This window comes from Carex rostrata, chromosome 12 (assembly GCF_964058835.1).
Source record: "Carex rostrata chromosome 12, lpCarRost1.2, whole genome shotgun sequence".
Classification (NCBI taxonomy): domain Eukaryota; kingdom Viridiplantae; phylum Streptophyta; class Magnoliopsida; order Poales; family Cyperaceae; genus Carex; species Carex rostrata.
This window is the reverse complement of record NC_135929.1, coordinates 12,779,442-12,793,674: the sequence shown is the minus strand read 5'-3', so window position 1 is coordinate 12,793,674 and position 14,233 is coordinate 12,779,442. Positions and strand designations below refer to the sequence as shown.

The 14,233-nt window shown below is 35.4% G+C and overlaps 2 protein-coding genes and 1 long non-coding RNA gene across 5 annotated transcripts; 2 read left to right on the top strand and 1 right to left on the bottom strand.

The window, feature by feature from the left end:
• Positions 1 to 114: 114 nt before the first annotated feature.
• LOC144563128 (uncharacterized) lies at positions 115 to 2,725 on the bottom strand. Its single transcript, XM_078312524.1, has 6 exons — positions 2,705 to 2,725; positions 2,329 to 2,405; positions 1,585 to 1,692; positions 964 to 1,225; positions 461 to 538; positions 115 to 352 (listed from the first exon to the last, which is right to left on the bottom strand). Exons 2-6 carry the CDS (start codon positions 2,371 to 2,373, stop codon positions 228 to 230), a joined length of 618 nt encoding a protein of 205 aa, XP_078168650.1. The 5' UTR covers positions 2,374 to 2,405; positions 2,705 to 2,725; the 3' UTR covers positions 115 to 227.
• A 5,333-nt stretch (positions 2,726 to 8,058) lies between these two features.
• LOC144563322 (phosphoenolpyruvate/phosphate translocator 2, chloroplastic-like) lies at positions 8,059 to 12,535 on the top strand. 3 transcript variants are annotated; one of them, XM_078312790.1, is made up of 10 exons: positions 8,060 to 8,493; positions 8,638 to 8,760; positions 9,265 to 9,417; positions 9,648 to 9,733; positions 9,854 to 9,938; positions 10,266 to 10,385; positions 10,546 to 10,614; positions 10,761 to 10,890; positions 11,915 to 12,001; positions 12,415 to 12,535. In XM_078312790.1, the coding sequence occupies exons 1-9, from the start codon at positions 8,095 to 8,097 to the stop codon at positions 11,983 to 11,985; spliced, it is 1,236 nt and encodes a 411-aa protein (XP_078168916.1). In that variant the 5' UTR covers positions 8,060 to 8,094; the 3' UTR covers positions 11,986 to 12,001; positions 12,415 to 12,535. The 3 variants fall into 3 exon arrangements, 2 of the variants coding, with proteins under 2 accessions (XP_078168916.1, XP_078168917.1); XR_013514312.1 differs by lacking the exon at positions 10,761 to 10,890 and having other exon boundaries at positions 8,059 to 8,493; XM_078312791.1 differs by lacking the exon at positions 10,266 to 10,385.
• LOC144563324 (uncharacterized) lies at positions 10,897 to 11,749 on the top strand. Its single transcript, XR_013514313.1, has 2 exons — positions 10,897 to 11,218; positions 11,285 to 11,749. It is a non-coding gene; the product is annotated as an uncharacterized LOC144563324 (long non-coding RNA).
• Positions 12,536 to 14,233: the final 1,698 nt, after the last annotated feature.

Here is a 14,233-nt window from a genome sequence, read left to right as displayed (position 1 = left end):
AATTATCACAAAAATACAAGCATCACTACCAACAATTCCACAAATTATGAGGTAGATAATAGTCATATATCATTACAACTTTTCTTACATAAGAGGAGAGAAAAGACTGTCAGAAACACAATAAGCGATAATCTTTCAAAACTGGACCCACTTTGTAGGTAATTATTTATGACTGCTTAGTCCCTAAGAAGAATGAACAAAAGAAACAAACGAAAACAATCTTGTTTTTATTTCTTTTGTAATCTATTTTCAAGCCTATCTATGGCAGCACCTACTCGGCTTTGGCTCTGAGCTATCTCTCCGGCCTCATTAACATGATTCACACTCTCCCTCAACTTCATTTGCAACCAACCTTCACAACCAATTTCATTTGGAAAATAAACTTATATATGGGGTTATGAAACAAATTTCAAGTACTTAGAAATCATACACATAAAAATTCATAACCTTTAGAAAGTACCTAGAGGAAAACAAATTCCAGCTCCAAGAACTGAACCGAGCAATCCATTTCTAGCACGCCATTGCAGAGAGCCAGGCACTGCATTAAAAAAAAAAAAAAATGTAAAGCTGATGTTATAAATACAATAGACCCCCCACCAGCCAGTGAGATATAGATTAGTCTGCCGATAGACTTCCTATTATGCACTCATCTGCATGGGTTGTGATACATATTTCTATACAGTATGGATAGGAACTTGTAAGCAATTGTTTCTGAATCATATTTTTATACAGCATTGTCCAGAGATGGTACTGGTAGGGCAAGAGCTGTTAAGAAACTGTAACTTCCAATAAATGAAATAACAAATTAAAACCACAAAAAAATCAACTCAACATTACACAGAGATAATAAAACTGAATATTTGATCTGACCTGGAAACGAAAAAATCATTACCAAGACCCTGTGCACCAGAAAAAGTGAACAAAAAAATAAAACTGCATAAATTTTAAAATAAAAGAACTCACTTATGAGACCAAAAGTAGCAGCAGTGATGGAACCGGCACCGACTACATTGAAAACATCATACACATCCACACCTCTTACATCAGCCAGGAGATTCTGTATTCCATAAAAGGCACCGGTGAACATGCCAAGACGGACCCCACCGACCAGTGAACCACGAGCAACTCGCAGAAATCTCTTCTCCATGGCATCTCTCATCAGCCGGTACTGCTCTCTTTTGTCTGCTGTGCTCCCCATTTTTAGCATCACCTCTGCATCTTTACTCTAAAATGACAAAAGAGGAGGGAACTTCTATTACAATTTGAAATCTTCCATAATAGCTGTTTGCAGCTTTAGGTTTCTGCAAGTACCAATTTCAGGAATGAGATACAAACTAGAGGAGTTTTGGGTTTAACATTAGTATGGTGAAAAAGTGGTGTAAATTAATTACGAAGTAGTCCTCAGTCATTTTTTAAAATGTGGTACCACAAACCAGTTTCGTACAATTTTATTGGCTTAGATCTGAGGCTCTGTTTGAATTGTTAATGTAGATATTAGGCCCAACAACACCTTGGATGAACATCCCGTTTGTGGAATTAGACTTTAGTCCATAAAAATAAGGTCTAGAGCGAATGAAAACTTACAACAGATGCTGAAGCTTCCTTACTTCCACCGTATACTATTCCTGCAAATACCCCTACAAGAGTGTAGGAGCCCCAATTAACTGTCCCCACTTGTTTTGTTGGGCTTTCCTATAATTTAGGCAGATACGATTTAAAGAAATTAATACTCCACAGTTATCAAAAGCATCTTCAATTTTTCAGGAATTCTAAAAACTGCCTTGTGGTTTGGTGAAGTACATCATATTTAAGTTAAATAAACTTTCAATGACGTGTCAAGGATTATTCTACATTAACAGGTTAATAATCTAAGCCGCATTTTGTACATAGAATTAAACAAGTTAATGTAGAAATGTTGCAACACCTTACCAATGTTTATAGTGTAAGTTGCAACACGCTTTTGGCTATAAAGCTAATTATAGCAAAAAAAAAAAACTAACAAAAATTAGAACTCAGTCCAGATTGATAGATGATGTGTTATATTTCCTTTCATTAAAGGCTATATTTCAATTGAAGGTACAACCTTTCCTAAAAAATGCAGGTAAACCAAACAGTAATTGGAACTAATTATTCAATGCTGCAAAATCACCATCACTTCAGTGATTTCAAGAGTGTAATACAACAAAGATACCAGTCCATGCTTTGATACCAGAAAAACAAAAATATGAGAAAATAAATCCTTCAAATTTTTTTTAATTAAGTTTCTCAGTAGGCGTTGAGACAACATAAGAAATGAAACAGCAACGGATTAATGATAAGATCTCTAACCGTTGTATCAGCAACCCCTTCCTGATTTGATGGCGAATCCGCCATGAGAAACAACAAATTGATCCTAGTTGTAAACCCTAAAGGGATCATGAAGAAAAGAAAAAAAAGTTGCAATTAAAATTTTTAGTCTATGAAACATAAGAAAAGTGTAAAATTGGTAGTTCATTCATTGTGTAGACAACATGAAAGACTTACAATGAAATGTAAAATGGGTTTGCAATCACAACTTAAAATGTAACAACAGGTCCCATTTTATCTTCTGGTGTAGTGTGCAAGAACACCGAAATTAAACAAAAGAACAGAAAATCCTCTACAAAGAAGAAGAGGCATTCAAGTGCTTCATGAAAGAAAAATCATAGAAAAGAACTCACCTCACCTCGGAGAGAGAGAGACTTGAGAAAGAGCTTTCCTCAAAAAAAAAAAAAAAGACTTGAGAAAGAGCGCAGAAAGCTGAAAGAGGAGACGAGAGTTGAGACTTTATTCAGATTGGGCTTGTCAGCTCGAACTCGGCCCACTCTGTTCGAGTGATAAGATTTGAGTTGGAGCCGAGTTGGGCTTTATTCAGCTCGTTTGCTCATGAGTCGGCCCAAGAATCGGAACAACCATATGGACTTTAATCCATTCTGTTGCTTCTATTTAACGTAAATCATAATCACCCAAATTCAATGCATAAACAATAATTCAAAAAAATTTAGAAGATTTTTTTTTTTTTTGAAAAAGTGGAATTCCATCTGTTTCATTACGAAACAATATATGTCATACAAAAATTCAATTATTCTGAACTAGTATCAGCAACCACAAAACAAAGTAGAATATCAGAAAATGTAATCAAGCTAACATCACTAAAAACATCAAAATTCATAATATCAATCACTAAGAGCAATCACATTAGTGGAAGAAGAGCCAGTATCAACTAAAGACCAATCAGGAAACAATAAATCAGCTGTCTCATCAATGGCATTAGTGATGCCCCTATCATCTAACTCTTCTAAACCAAGAGAAGGACCCAGTCTAAAACCATATGGGAGCTGGCTCTGTCCTAAGATGTCCCTATCCGAGTCAGAGGAGAAATATCAAAAAGCATAATCAATGACAATTTAAAATATAAATTATCTAAACAAGACTTACACCAATATAAAGTTAAAACAATAATAGAAGATGCCACAGAACTAATAGCTGGTACTAGTGTATTTTGAAAACAAATTTTATTTCTGGTCAACCAAATAATCTATAAAGTAGCTGCCCTAATTAATTCAACCAACAATGAATCTTTTAAAGATATCCGATAATCAAAATTTCAAAGGTCAGACACTTCTGTGCAATTAAAAACAAAATTGTTATGGTTACCAATCCAAAACCACAAAATAGAAATAAATAGACAGGTAACAAATAAGTGATGTACAGTCTCAGGGGCACCACAAAAATAGACATTCTACATTACCTTGCCAACCTCTAGTACGTAAATTATATTTAGTTAGGATTTTATCCTATCTGAGTAATCAAATAAAAATTTTGATCTTAAGAGGAATCTTAGCCTTCCATAAAGTATTGAAAATATGATTTGGAATACCCCTAAATGAAAGTCATCTATAAAGAGAGTGAACAATAAAAAAGCCTGAAGAAGTCCATCTCCAATATATTCTATCAAGCTGAGCTCGATCTAAAGCATGAAAAGGAAAACTCTAAAAGTCTATTATATTCATGAAGAATATTCCTCTTTAATTGCTTGGTAAATTGCAAACTAAATAAAAAATTAGAGAACACTGTAGATACATGAATGGACGGATGAGATGCAATTCTAAAGAGATTATGAAAGACGCAAAAATAAAGAGCAATTACCATGCCATCTATCTAATCAAAATGAAGTTGTTACGTTATGAAATTTTTACAATTAAATTCGAATGATTTAAAAGAAAGAATCGATAAATCATGTTAATAAAATGGAAGTTTAAACCTTAATTAAGGTTCCCCTAAATAAGTAAGTTAATTGTGAATTGAAACCGCGTCGAAATTTCGAGATTTCGGAATTTTATAGCCCCAGTGCGGATTAGGTTGACCGCAGTGCGGGTGGAAGCCATCCGCAGTGGCTCAGGCTTTTTCTGGAATTTTGCCAAAAAAATGACTAAGTAGTGAGTGCGGGTGAGGGATCCGCAGTGCGGATGAGTTTAGCCGCACTCATGAATTTCTGTATTGCACTGAATTTTCCTGAAATCGGCTAAGTAGTGAGTGCGGATGAGGGTGAACCGCAGTGCGGATCAGGTTCATCCGCAGTAGGCTCGGACTTTTCCTGGATTCGGCTGACAACCGACTAAGTCTCGAGTGCGGATTAGGTAACCCGCAGTGCGGATTGGCTAATCCGCATTCAGGGTAATTTTAACCCTAAAACCCAAATTAAACCTTCTCTCTCTCTCACTTCACCATTATCCCCATTTCTAAGTTATTTTCGGTTAAGAGAGAAGGAAAAGATCCCGTGAGTTTCCGTTTCTTCCAGACTCCCGATTGTTGCGAGAAATCGAGTTTGGAACCGAGAAAGCAGCCGAGGATCTCTCAGAACCCTTCTATTTGGTATTTCTTTCTCTCCTTTTTACTTTCGAAACCTCGAATTTTCTCGATTTCTCGGATTCTCGTTTTAAACCCGAGATTTGTGCTCGAATTGCTCGAGGACTAGTTCCTCTACACTTCTTACTAGTTTGTTTGTCATTCTTTTTCCCGATTTCTTCCGATTTATGAAATCTGATTTCTAGGGTTTCGTGCCAAAATTGAAAGTTGGCATAATCGTGATTTGATTTGCCTAACCCGACCAATTAGACTTGTAATCGGTAGGGTTGCCTCCTGATCGTGAATTTTTAGAACATTTAACGGCCGATTTGAGGTTTTGACCAAATTAGGGTTAACCAAACGGTGGATTGAATTGAACCGAGAACCAAAGTAGTGAAACGGTGATTGATGGTCACCAAATGGAGTTTGTATGGTCCCGAGGACCTAGATGAATTTTGTGTGGTTTTAGAGGATTTTGGTAAGAAATAATGAACCGAACGAATTGATACCAAAAACATCGAAATTGATTAGGGAAGGTATAAGCCCTAGAAGTAACTCGAGTAAACCTCTCGACCCTGAACCAATGTTAAACCTAGTATACGTATGATATAGGTGTAGGCTCGGTCGAGCAAGAACTTGCGAGACCATACGAGACGTCCGATCCTTAGCTTAAGCGGTACGCTCGTCAAAAAGGTGCGGGATTCTTGGACTTGTTTGATACTTTATTTTCAGGAATTAAACTGTTTATTCGTTTGTCATGTTGAATGATTGATTGTTGCATATTTTGGAATTCATGCTGCATATTGATTCTTGCATAAATGAGAATGATGGAATTGTTTAGTTAAGGTTGATTGGCATGTTCGTATGGTTATTATTTGTTTAGTTCTATTAATTGTTCTTGTTGCGAATGAATCTGCCAGGCCGACCTGTTTAGGTGGCTGGTTAAGGTAACGGTGACCTATCCGTTGACCGGTGTTTATGAATTTGCCAGGCCGACCTGTTTAGGTGGCTGGATAGGGTGACGCTGCTGACTTATGCGTTTGACCTGTTAGAATTTGCCAGACCGACCTGTTTAGGTGGCTGGATAGGGTGACGCTGCTGACTTATGCGTTTGACCTGTTATGGATTTGCCAGACCGACCTGTTAAGGTGGCTGGATAAGGTGACGGTGAGCTATCCGTTGACCATGTGTTATGATTTTGTGAGACTAACCTGTATGTGTGGCTTTGAGATATATTTGCTTGAGATTTAGCAAAGTTGACCTGTATAGGTAACTTTGATTCCGTGTGTTGCATTTGTGTCAAGTTGACCTGTATTGGTGACTTGTAACCGAACCTTAGGAAATGGTTAAGCCAAACAGCAATTGCAGATGGGTGTCCGATAAAGGTTCAGCTTGGTTGGCCATCTGTAGGCGCTTGTAACCCTACAGATGTGGGTTTGATAACGGTTCAGCTCGAAAGAACATCTGTAATTGCTACCAGCCCTAATGAACTGAGTTAGGAATCGAGTTAAGCCAAAATAGATGTTGTGTTTTGAAATCCATCTTGGAAATTCCGTAAACTGTGTTTCAGGTTGATTAACTGTTGTCGAGTAGTGGCATTCTGTTATTTATGTTTTCTTATATACTGTTGCATTGTTATTGTTTGGGTTTCATTATTGAATATAGAGTTTGATTGCAAGTCCAATAATTCATATGTGGCAAAATTCGCACTGAGAATTTATTCTCACCCCCACCTTCCCCGTTATTTTACAGGTATTGGTGCGATGGATTCCGGAGAGGCACGAGAGTAGTAGGCCTTAGTAGCTTACCAGTATACGACCCTAGATATGTTTTGTTGTATAGATTTAGGGTAGGCCTCGTGGTTGGTATCCGGATGAGATACTTATATTGTATTATTTACTGTCCAGACTGTGTACTCTGATTATATATATTAGAAACTTGTTTTGAATTGCGTGTTGTTGGTTTAAATTTTGATTAGCCTTGTAAGCATACACGGCGTTGTATGCTTACGGCGGGGGACTGTTACTACCCGTGGCCGCGGGGTGTGACAGAAGTATTATTACCATCACCTACAATCCTATTAATGCCCAAATTAATATTTCTCTAAGATATAAAATACGAACTCAAAATGAAAAAAAATCTATTAGAAGCTAAACTGGTAGAATCATATTTGACAATAAGAATTGATTTTAGAAGATTTCATAAGAGGACTTATTTTATTACTCAGGTTTATTAAATATTTTGTTTATTTTAATAAAGTGACTACGTTATTAATAATTGATTTCATTGAAATAAATAAAATATTCAATGATTAGGAAGAAAAAAAAAATTTAAATGACTAATTGGTAAGAGGTGACAAATTTTAATCGCTCGTGCTGTCTTTTTTTAGAGTTGAGGTCCAATGCGGACGGGAGATTAAGTGTGGAAAATGAAATTTGCATGCAGAATTTTGATTTTTAGAGTTGAGGTCCAATTCGGGCGGAGATTAAGTGTGGAAAATGAAATTTGCATGCAGAATTTTGTGATCTGATACGAATTTTCTGTGTGGAGAATTTTCGCTCGAAAGTTACGTATAGCAATTTGCAAGTCCACATCGTCTGCCTTAACTCAAAAGAACATCTCAACCGTCTGATTTCAAACAGAGCCAATCCGGTCCTTTGTCTATAAAAAAAACTGGGACTCTTTAATATTAGTGCGGATCTAATTCACACGGATATTAAAGTAGATCGAACGGTCCAGATTCAGTAACTCAAAAGAGTCTTTTTTGAGTTAATGCAGTGGATACGATCTCGCAATTTGCAGGGTTGGAGAACTGAGAGGCGACACGTGAAACACAGGGACGGCTATATTTTGAGGATCCGTATCCTCCCAGGTACCTGACACGTGCAACACAATTGAAATGGACGGTTCAGATTTACTCTCAGCCAATCGGGATTCGGGAAAACAGAGGGGCTGGATTATTTGTGCTTTGAGATGCGTGCCATTCCATTTTAGGACCGTCCGATTCAATTCTAGTCAGTCAGGTAACCTGAGGGGATACGAATTCATATTTTGAATGGTAAGCAAGTGGGACCCTACGAGTCAAATTATGTTTTGGTCAGCAAGTGGGACCCTACGGGATATTAAAAGTTTAAAACCTCATATCCGAATATTGTGGAAATTAAAATTGTAGCTGTTAAAATCTGCACCCGCGCTCGCCTCACGAATCACGATCTCTCTCTCTCCGCCATGGCTACCTCCGTCACCCCCATCGTCGCATCAGTCGTAAAACCCCGTCGCACTCGCACATCCTCTCCTCCCTCACTTCTCCATTTCGCACACCAGAATCACATCTCTTCTCCCTTTCTCTCTCTCTGCCACTGCCAATCACGAAACCAGCACCAGCACCAGACCTCCGTCTCTGGCACGAATGTTCTCTTCGCTTCGAGTTCCAAGGGCAAGTGGAGTAAAAAGAGGAGGACCGGTGATGGTGTTGGAGTCGGTGCCAGTAGCAGTGGAGAATCTGTGCTGGAGAGCTCCAGTTCGGAATCAACTGGAGCGAGTGGGCTGGTAAATACACTTCAGCTGGGGAGTCTGTTTGTCTTGTGGTATCTGCTCAATATCTACTTCAACATATATAATAAGCAGGTCTTTAATTTCCACTAAACCCTTCCTTGATCATATGATACAGGCATCAACACTTCAATTAATTCTAAACATGGTATTTGTTACATCTTAGGTAAAAATCATACCTGAATCTTTAATTGATATGCCTCTGCACTTTTCAAACAGGTCCTCAAGGTTTTTCCATTTCCGATAACTGTCACGACGTTTCAATTGGCCGTGGGGTCTGTTATTGTCTTGTTCATGTGGGCCACCAACCTTCACGAAAGACCCAATATTTCTGGTGTGCAGGTAATTTTTTTTTTCTCTTTTGATAAAAGATTGTGAGAGCCTGTTCCATTAGATGAAACAAGTTTAACTTACAACCATTAGATGGTGTGCAGGTAATTCAAATTAGAAAAAAAAAGAAAAGGAGAAATGGAAGGAGCAAGGTTTTAGACAAAAAGTGTGAGATAAATGGATTTCAAATTTACTTATTGGGTAAATTGTTCCATTCAAATTCCTAATGGCAGTAGGAAATGGTTAATATGCCAGATATTAAAACCTGAGTATTGTAGAATACAAGAGCCAAGCCATAATATAAAATTGTCTCCTTAGTAGACATGGGTTTCAATCTGCTCCCAAATAGGCTCTAATTACTTCAATTAGTAGCAATTCAGCCTCAGTTCTGCAACCTTCACACAAATCTAGCCAAATAAACTTGGAAACTCACAGTTTTGGTTCTAGACGAATAGTTAAATTTAAATTTAAGTTTCAGTTTAGTAATTCTTTCGAGTTTCATATCATAATTTTCAGTTAGCAGCTATTTTACCATTGGCTATAGTACATACAATGGGAAATCTGTTTACAAATATGAGTCTGGGGAAGGTAGCAGTTTCTTTCACACATACAATCAAAGCAATGGAGCCCTTTTTCTCTGTTCTTCTCTCTGCCTTGTTCCTTGCAGAGGTTCATTTTTTTTGCTTCTCGATATTACCTTTTAACTTCTAAATGTTATTTTCTATATTATCTTTAAGTACAACAAGTTAACAACTATTGTTTGGATAAATTTGGGATGACTTTTGCTGCTTCAGGACTTCTTTAAATTGAAACCTCAATTCAACACATGAAATAATTTTTTTTCTATAGGAGTGATTTTTGGTTATTTCCTTTGATTCGTCCCCTTTCTCTCTCTACAGTTACCAACAGTGTGGGTTGTATTATCTCTTGTCCCTATAGTTGGAGGTGTGGCCTTGGCATCTCTCACTGAAGCTTCCTTTAACTGGTTAGCCACATGTAAATGTAATTATGGGCATTGCAACTTATAATATTAGTCATTTCTAGTTGAGGTATCATTAACATTTCTTTACCTGTGTTTATATGTATTTATTTTTTCTACAAACAGGATTGGATTTTGGAGTGCCATGGCCTCAAATTTGACCTGCCAGTCTCGTAATGTTCTGAGCAAGAAAATCATGGTTATAAATGAGGTAAAAAAAGAACTTTAGATTTATTCAAATGAGAATATAATGGGCTTTTAATTTAACTTTGAGTTAATGAGATACCAAGAGTTGTAACCTTCATTACACACATTTAGGACTGTATGATGGCAAATTACTGTTTTTTGCCTGTTTGTATCAGATCTGTACCAGCTGGTAAATACTGCCTGATATTTAATGTGCTACACTGTACTTGTATAAAATCACTGCAACTTAATTCAATAAGTGACAATTTATGCTCATTCTTATAATCTTAGTTGCCAATCTCTGACTGTAATTGTTTTTTTTTTTTTTTTAAATTTTGATTTCATAATGCAGGAATCACTAGACAACATAAATCTGTTTTCAATAATAATTATATTGTCATTTTTCCTTCTGGCTCCTGTTGCCATTTTTGTTGAAGGGGTGAAGCTATCTCCTTCTTTCTTGCAAGCTGCTGTATGACCCCCCCTCTATCTCTCTCTCTTAAACACACAAAACACACACACACACACACACACAACACATGCACATGGATGCACAAGCAGTGTGTGCGTGTGGGGATTTTCCCTATGAAGTTACCTTATTTGACGGCTTAGTAAATTTGATAATTTTGCAGGGCCATGATACCAAACAGATATATATGAGATCTCTTCTTTCTGGACTCTGCTCTTATGCGTATCAACAGGTTAAAAACAATTTTTGAGGCCTTTGTAGTTATGGACCTTTTCTTTTTTTAAATATGGAATGCTTTCAAATGTGGTTTATTGTTGAATTAGTTCTGCCAAACTAACTTTTTCTTTGGTGTTAATTGTGTCTGGTTTCTGATAACAGGTGTCGTTCATGATACTTGCAAAAGTATCTCCCCTGACACACTCTGTGGGCAATTGTGTAAAGCGAGTTGTTGTTATTGTCACATTTGTCATTTTCTTTTGCACACCTGTATCCCCCATCAACTCACTTGGTAAAGTTCCTTCCTCGTTATATATCTATAAAAATTTTCATTGGTATCTCACTTGTCCTTGTTGGTTGGGCAGATCTATCCCTAGGAAATTAATTTTTTTAAATTACATAGTAATAAGTGTTTGGCAAGGGTGGAATAAGGAATAGGGAATAGACAGCTTCTCCAATTTGTTCCAACTCCGTTTATCAAAGTAGGATTAGACATGCATATCATACTCTCATTTACTCAGTTACAGACATGTTTTGCACTTACTCCAATCCTGTTTCACTCAATTCCATTTAATCGTGTGCTGAACTGCTGCTTTGATTGAATTTTAGTAGAAAAGAAAGTTGAATATATAGATCCAATGTTCCAAAGTTTAATCCCATAAAATGATGGGTACCACTGAATAAAGTTGAATAGTTCCAACATTCTGCTCACCTTCTGTTATCTGTGTAGTTGAATCCCATAAATGATGGGTACCACTGAATATATGAAGCACAATTTGGTACAAGTATTCTATTGAGAAAAATAAATAAATAGAACTTTTAACTAACTGGAGGTATCACAAATTACTTTCCTTTGGTTTACTATATGATGCTATTTTGGTTTGCTTTAAAGGCCATAATCTAGTTGTCAGCGATCAACTTTGGTTGATTTTTTGCAGTTAAAAGGGAAAATTGTGGTTTTGGTTCTTGAACTTTCTCAAAGTAGAAAAATAAAAGAAAAGAACAAAGTAAAATCAAGGTGGTCCTCGTGCTTTCATTTGCACCAAATTAGTCCTTGAGCTTTCAAAAATTGCAAGGATCAACACAGTTTCTTTTCCAAAAGTTCGGGGATCAATTTGGCACAAACGAAATTTCAAATTCCCACTTGATTTTTTTTTTTTTTTAAATTCAAGGACCAAAACTTAAATTTCCCCTAGTTAAAAGTCTGTTCTGTTTATGGAAATGTAAATGGTGTTACATAAAAAAAAATAGTCAATTATTGTAATATTTTTATTTTTTATACTATTGGCCTTAAATAGAATTGCTTCCAATCACAGGGACTGGTATAGCACTTGGTGGAGTTTTCCTTTACTCACAGGTGAAGAGGATGAAACCAAAATCAGCATGATTATATAATAAAATTTGAGTGAGTCTATGGTACTATGCATATCACGGGTTGTTACCGTGCTACGGTTCTATATTCGAGTTTTCAAATCCTAACGGTCGATCCGAACCGTTCATCTTGTTCTCCATATTAATATGTGTTTGGAGACCAAATTTTACATTTTTTGAAATTTTTTTACTATTTTTTTAGATATTTAGAAAATCACTTGATCTGAAAATTCTGGACCATCCAAAAACAGTGATTTTCAATAAATCTAAAAAAACAGTAAAAAAATTTCAAAAAATGTAAAATTTGGTCTCCAAACACATATTAATATGGAGAACAAGATAAACGGTTCGGATCGACCGTTAGGATTTGAAAACTCGAATATAGAGCCGTAGCACGGTGCCAAATCGTAATATGCATAGTACGATAGACTCACTCATAAAATTTTCATTTTTGTTGGTTCCAGCCTCACTCTTCTTCGTATATAAATAATTCCTTTTATGTTCTCTAATTCCTCTGCTGTATAGTAAAACAACCAGTTTAATAGAAATTGAAGGTTATTTTTTTTGCATATTTGAGCTTGTTTCCTTTTGTTGGGAATAAATAATTAAATAGCTCAAAAACGGGGCCAAGTACCAATGCTGGTATTCTGGAACAGATCTATGTTTTCCTTCAAGTGAATTTGTCGGCGCATTAAAAAAACATAATTAAATATGTCATGATTGGTATTTGGTTGAGAATATAGTTCTTTGTATTATTATAAATTCATTTTTTTTGTCCATCCCTCTTTCGCAAACTAATTTTTGTGAGTCTAGGAGATTTTTTTAGACTAAGAAGATATTTTAGCCGACGTAGTTAACAAAATGTTTGCAAACACAGTTTACATAATAATCGAAAAGTGAAGTACCCTATTACAAAGGGATATATTTTTTTAATAAAGACAAAATGACATAAATTTAGATATCAAAATATGCGCCGAAATTTTTATAAATGCTAAATAGACAAAAATAAAACAAAAAATAAGAAAGGATATGTGCAAATCAGTGTTCTAAATAGCGCGTTATATTGACACAATAGCAATGCAATAGTGGTGCTATAGCGTTTTTAGACCTTAAACGCTAAGTTATGCAATAAAAGTACGCTATTTCAGCTACAACCGCTATAATCGTAATAGTGGTCCGCTATTTGCGTTAGCTATAACGCACGATATGCTACATAGGCTTTTATTTAAAGGTTCAAACTTATTTTCTTTTTAAGAATAAACTTTTTTCAAGTCCGAATTGCTTTTGCTTTTTAAATTAAAAAAAATAGATAGTTTATGTCATGATGTTTAGTTTTTTTTTTTAATAGAAAAAATATATAGTTTATGTCATGATACTCAAGTTATTTTTAATGAAAAAAGTTAGATAGTTTATGATATTATTAGAGATATTTTGAATAGCAATTTGGACTTTGTAGTTTATACTGGTTCAATATGAATATTCTAATTCGTTAATTAATTTTGCGTTGCTTATCACTATATGAAATTTTAGAAAATATTGATAATTAGTAGAAATTTAATATATAATTAAAAAAAAACTATGTAGAATAGTTTTCAATATAGCTATGCTATTCGCGATAGTTTTTAATTTAACTTTTTCTGCGAAGATGCGACAATCGCTATTTAGAACCTTGATGCAAACTTTACAAATGAGAAGGTATTTGTCCTGTTTGGATGTCATACCAAATAGAGCCCTCTAATCGGAAAAAAAAATTTGAGGATGCCATTTGAGATGGAGGTTGAAACCTTAAATTGAACCAAAATACTTTTTTTTTAAGTAAAACTTGTAGGCGATTTTATTAATTTATAAAGTTACAAATCAGCTGTAATATAAAATTAGACAGAAAATGTCTTAAAAAGTATTCAGTTGTAAACAAACTAAAAACACATAGTGATATGTGTATTGACACAGATTTAATCATCCTTTAATGAAAATGATAAGAGAAAACTAAAATACTAGACAATGTGGGAAGAGAGTGTGGCTGACGGTAGAATGAACTTCGACCATATCATTGTGTTTGTGTATTTGGAATGGCGTGGATGCCTTCTTATTTTTAAAAATTTGCACATACTATTTCCTATTTACCATCAATAAAAATTTCGAAAATAGACGAGTTTTGCCTTGAATAAAGCTATGTTATGAATTTTATAAATTTTTTAATACTTTTAGATAAGTTGAAAATCACTACTTTATGAATAATCATTTGATCAAATGATTTTCTACCT

Excerpts from the sequence above, each read along its gene's own strand:
- LOC144563128 (XM_078312524.1), bottom strand. The coding sequence starts at position 2,373 with ATGGCGGATTCGCCATCAAATCAGGAAGGGGTTGCTGATACAACG. Across the intron at positions 1,693-2,328 it reads AAGGGGTTGCTGATACAACG|GAAAGCCCAACAAAACAAGT; the intron begins GTTAGAGATCTT and ends CCTAAATTATAG. Across the intron at positions 353-460 it reads TGGAATTTGTTTTCCTCTAG|GTTGGTTGCAAATGAAGTTG; the intron begins GTACTTTCTAAA and ends TTGGTTGTGAAG.
- LOC144563322 (XM_078312790.1), top strand. The coding sequence starts at position 8,095 with ATGGCTACCTCCGTCACCCCCATCGTCGCATCAGTCGTAAAACCCCGT. Across the intron at positions 9,734-9,853 it reads ACTGAAGCTTCCTTTAACTG|GATTGGATTTTGGAGTGCCA; the intron begins GTTAGCCACATG and ends TTCTACAAACAG. Across the intron at positions 9,939-10,265 it reads AAATCATGGTTATAAATGAG|GAATCACTAGACAACATAAA; the intron begins GTAAAAAAAGAA and ends TTCATAATGCAG.